General features: G+C 31.8%; 1 protein-coding gene across 1 annotated transcript; it reads left to right on the plus strand.

Annotated features, from left to right (window-relative positions):
• The first annotated feature begins 1,166 nt into the window (after window positions 1-1,166).
• LOC100814000 (protein NUCLEAR FUSION DEFECTIVE 4) lies at window positions 1,167-3,429 on the plus strand. Its single transcript, XM_003541380.5, has one exon. The coding sequence runs from the start codon at window positions 1,560-1,562 to the stop codon at window positions 3,324-3,326; it is 1,767 nt and encodes a 588-aa protein (XP_003541428.1). The 5' UTR covers window positions 1,167-1,559; the 3' UTR covers window positions 3,327-3,429.
• The last annotated feature ends 1,912 nt before the right edge of the window (window positions 3,430-5,341 follow it).

The raw sequence follows: 5,341 nt of genomic DNA on the forward strand, positions 1-5,341 counted from the left end.
CATAAACAGGACAGCCACCAATGCAATCACATGATTGTATTTTGTTACGACAAATATATACCCTGTGGATCTCTAATGAAGAGACAAAATTTCTGAGTAAATATTATTCAATTTGACGCTTCTATTGTTCACGTACAAAATTAAAAGTTGACTTACGCTTTTGATATTCTTTAATCGTATAATTTATTTAATAATTCATGTTAAAAATCTTTCGTTTTTAATCCTTACTTTTACATATTTTATTCAAAGCTATAATTTATATATTCTTATCTTAGAATAATTCATTAAAAATCCTCTATAATATATTTGATTATTTAGTATTAAAATAAATATATGGATTCATAATTGATGTTTGATTTAAGTGTTCTTAAACAATTGTTGTAACAATTGTTGTAAGATTGTTATGAAAATTCATTATAAAAGAACAATAGTAATATTATGATTTTTTTCATTTGGGATCTCTTTATTCTTCAATGAAATATTCATTACTCTTTAAAGGAAAATAAAATAATAATAATAATATCATAATTCATTTAAGCTCACATCATCTTATTTAATAATTTAACGAATTCATTTAATTTAATCACATAAAATAAAATTAATAATAATAAATAATTAATATAATTATCTTATAATATTAACTCATCAAATATAAAATTTCAACAATTCATGTAAGTTACCACCGTTCTACTTCTGTGTATATGAGACTAATTAGGACTTAATTTCTATATCAGTTTTTTTTATAATAATTAGATTTTTTATTTCCTCGGTTAATTTCTTGTTAGACGGTCAAAGTTCTTTTAATTCACAATTTTTTGTATTATATATATTGTATCCATAATTATTTTCAGCTGTAATTTGTTTCAGAACAATGTATACCCTTCTCCTTATATATAATAATATGGCATGATACACATTATGATACCACCGAATGATATGATAAATGACAATTAAAGATTCATTAATTTATGCTAGTTAATCAATCATTTCAAACTACACACATGCCAAAAAGAAAACCAATCAAACAAAGTAATAAGTAAATACTACTTGCTTTCCCTTTCAGTAACGAATTAATATAGAGCTTTACTACCATTATCAGATATATATATATATATATATATATATATATATATATATATATTCCCTGCTTTAAACAAAAAGAGTATAAACTGCAGAAGAAGACCATGTTCATTGGAATTCCTCATATTCCCTAAGTTTCCCACAGAATCCCTTCTCTTCACTCAACGGCTGGTTCAACAAGCATCCTCTTTAGTGCTTGTCATTTTCTCAAATCATACACAATTTCTTTCCCCAAGGATTTTGAATCTGGTTCCATGCACTTTTTGGTGGAGAATCTACTTATCATAAAGTGACCTTAATTTATGTTTGATTTCATTGTCATAGCATTTAATTGCATCCTCCAAGTATATATGTTCTTATCCCACACTCAAAGTTCAAGCTCCGTGCGCAATACATACATACATACTCATCACATAAGCGTGGTTCCAAATCCACAACAACAAAAAGACTGTTACTTTGTTTGATCTATACACAACATCATGCTATCATTGCCTTTCATACACCATGTTATCACAGGTCGTTGGTTCATGATCTTCGCATCATGTCTCATCATGGCTGTTTCTGGAGCAACCTACATGTTTGGTTTGTACTCAAACGAGGTCAAAACCTCTCTGGGGTATGACCAGTCAACGCTCAACTTGATAAGCTTCTTCAAGGACCTTGGTGCCAACCTTGGAATTTTCTCAGGCTTGATCAATGAGATAAGCCCTCCATGGGTGATACTAGCCATGGGAGCCACCATGAACTTCATTGGCTACTTCATGATATGGCTCTCTGTCACTTCACGCATTGCCAAACCCCAAGTGTGGCAAATGTGTCTGTATTTTTACATTGGTGCCAATTCTCAGTCTTTTGCCAACACTGGTGCTTTGGTTAACTGTGTCAAGAGCTTCCCAAGAAGTCGTGGAAGTGTCATTGGTCTTCTTAAGGGTTATGTGGGTCTAAGTGGTGCTATTTTCACTCAGTTTTACCATGCCTTCTATGGTGATGACTCTAAGGCTCTTATTTTCCTCATTGGGTGGCTTCCTGCTGCTATTTCCTTCGTTTTCCTTCCAACGGTTAGGGTGTTGAGTATAACCCCACAACCCAAAGAGATCAAGGTTTTCTACCAGCTTCTTTATATCTCACTTGGGGTTGCAGGGTTTCTCATGGTGTTGATTATTATACAAAACAAGTTGAGTTTCACAAGGGTGGAGTACATAGGGGATGGCATGGTGGTTCTTTTATTACTTCTTCTCCCACTTGGTGTTGTGTTTAGTGAAGAATTCAAACTTTGGAAGAACCAAAACCAAAACCAAACATTCACTAATCATGCAGGTGCTGCTTCAGTTGTTGAATTGCCACAGCCAGAAGAAGCACATGCAGTAGCACCAACTCATTCAGAAAGGAAAAACAACAACTCGTGCTTGAAGAACGTTTTCAAGCCTCCAAAAAGGGGTGAGGACTACACCATCTTCCAAGCCCTCTTCAGCATTGACATGCTGATTCTGTTCATTGCAACAGTTTTTGGTGTTGGTGGAACATTGACAGCACTTGACAATTTAGGACAGATTGGGAACTCATTGGGGTACCCCAGAAAGAGCCTCACAACTTTTGTGTCCCTTGTGAGCATATGGAACTATTTGGGACGAGCATCTTCTGGCTTTGCCTCTGAGTACTTATTGACCAAATACAAGTTCCCTCGTCCCTTGTTGCTCACTCTAGTCATGCTTCTCTCTTGTGTTGGCCACATTCTTATTGCTTTTGGTATCCCAAACTCTCTTTACTTCTCCTCAGTGATTATTGGGTTTTGCTTTGGGGCCATATGGCCCTTAATGTTTGCCATCATATCTGAAATATTTGGCCTCAAATACTACTCCACTTTGTACAATTTTGGGGCAGTGGCAAGCCCTGTTGGCTCTTACATTCTCAATGTGAAAGTGACTGGTTATTTGTATGATAAAGAGGCTTTGAAGCAGTTGGGGGTGAAGGGACTCATAAGGCAAAAGGGGAAGGACCTAACTTGCGTTGGAGTGCAATGCTATAGGATGGCTTTTCTCATTATCACTGCTTCAACTTTGGTTGGATGTGTTGTTTCTTTTATTCTTGTGTTGAGGACTAGAAATTTTTACAAAGGTGACATTTATGAGAAGTTCAGAGTTCTTGAACTAGACACAGGAGAGAGTCTTCCAACTTTTGGCAGCACTAGTGGCACCACCACTACCACAAACCGCGTGGAAGAACAAGATAAAATCAATAGGAAATAATGTATGCTTTATGTTTGCTTGGTTTAACTTGTTGGTTTGAGTAAAAAAAATATTCCTCTTACAAGTTTTGTCTATAAACAATCATGCAATTATTTTGCATCAACAATGTTGAGCTTTTTATGGACATCAAAGTTTAGTCTCAGATTTGATCAGTACCCTCAAATTTAAACTTCGAAAATGCAGTTATGTTAGTAATTATAATAATTCTTCCTGACTCAAGCAATGTTATTTTCGTGAAAATAATTATGGTATGTAAAAAAAAAAACGATATTTCAACATTTGTTTATTTGAGAAGTAATTGTGTTCCAGTATAATTTCTCACTAATTATCATCCTCAGCCCCTTTTCTACCTTTTTGTTTTCCTTTTAACTCAACCTTATATAGTTTTGTTTGGTTAGTTTTAATGTTTATTTTGGATTTTAAAATTTGTTTGTTTTTTGGTAACTTAAAATTTGTTTGTTTGCTTAGCATTTCAGTTTCTTTTTCTTTTTTCCTTGAATTTTTGTTGGGAATTTATTTTCACAATCTGGATTGAGATTTGCATGTTTTCTTTAATTTTTATTTAGCTTTTGGGTTGATGTCTGTATGTCCATTTTGTTTTAGCAGGAAGTGATTCAAATCATTTTTCAGCAAAAAAGAGAACATTTCTCCTCATTTTGTCGAAATTAATGTTTGCGGTAGCAGAAATCTTATACACGCATACCCTTACAAGATCTGTCACCATTGGACAGATTTTTAGATTGAGATTTGTTTATCCTCGTTTTGTTTTTATTTAGATTTGGGTTGGGATTTGTAATCAACCACGTGAATTTGAGTTGGACTTCCGTTAACAGCTTGCTTTATTTGTTTTTTTTTTTTTTTTCTAATAATAGTAGAGAACTAGAGATATTCAGTCTTTTTTGGTTAACATTTTTTGAGATTATGTCCTTCATTCTTGTAATTGTTTAATTCGTAAAGAATAAAAAGTGACAGATACCTCATTCCTCATTGGTTTGTTTCAATCAAAATGATTGTATATAGTAAAATAAATGTTTGGATCAATTAAGCTAAGTTCACTCCCAAAGTAAAGAAGAGAAAAAAGTTATGTATTCATCATGTAAAAATTTTATAGTCATATAATTTATGAAAAATTTATTGATTTTTAAAATAATTATCTTAAACTAATTCAAATGATGATTTATAATTAAATGACGATGTAAAATATTTTATAGTGTTAGTGGATAAAATGTGAATAGATGTAGGTGTAGTGAATCTTAGGGTAAACTTGTAATCTTGTCATGGGCATTGCTATTCCCACCCTATTATTGCTAAGTTCAATCCCAACTTTTCTAAAAAGAAACATTGAAAAATACCATTGACAAAAATATGTTTATGTAGCTCCTAAGGGATCCATACTAAAGTTGTATTCTATCATTGTTATTTCATTAGTTGTGACTTGTTAATAATCATAGTCAAGAAATGCTAGCAAAAAATTTTCTAATACACTTTGACAAACACATTTTGTTTTATAAATTAAATATATTAGAATTATAAATTTTTGCGACTCACTTTTTTATTATGAAGAGAAAATAAGTTATACACTTACATCGTAAAATAATTTTATACTAACATTCAATCACAAATTATTGTGTATTATAAATTTATTGACTTTAACAATAATTACTTTAAAAGCAATTATTGTTAAATTGATAATGCGTAGTGAGTCTTACATCAATGGTCATTTTTTATTGATTGAATTTAAATTGATAATGCATAACTTGGTAAACTCTTCAATGATTTTCATTCATGATTTTTTAGTTATTAATCAATTTTAACTAATAATAGAATGTATTATGGAGATTTTTTTTGTAACCATTGTAATTAGGGTCCTTAGCTTTTCGATGGAACCTTTAGGTATCCTCACATGCAGCTTTGGTTCTTTGAGTCAATTATGAAATTAGTTTTCGATGTGAGACTTAGTCACGCTTAAAACTATTAATCAATTTGAGTGTGCTAGAAAGTATGTTACTAACATT

This window comes from Glycine max, chromosome 13 (genome assembly GCF_000004515.6).
Source record: "Glycine max cultivar Williams 82 chromosome 13, Glycine_max_v4.0, whole genome shotgun sequence".
Classification (NCBI taxonomy): Eukaryota; Viridiplantae; Streptophyta; class Magnoliopsida; order Fabales; family Fabaceae; genus Glycine; species Glycine max.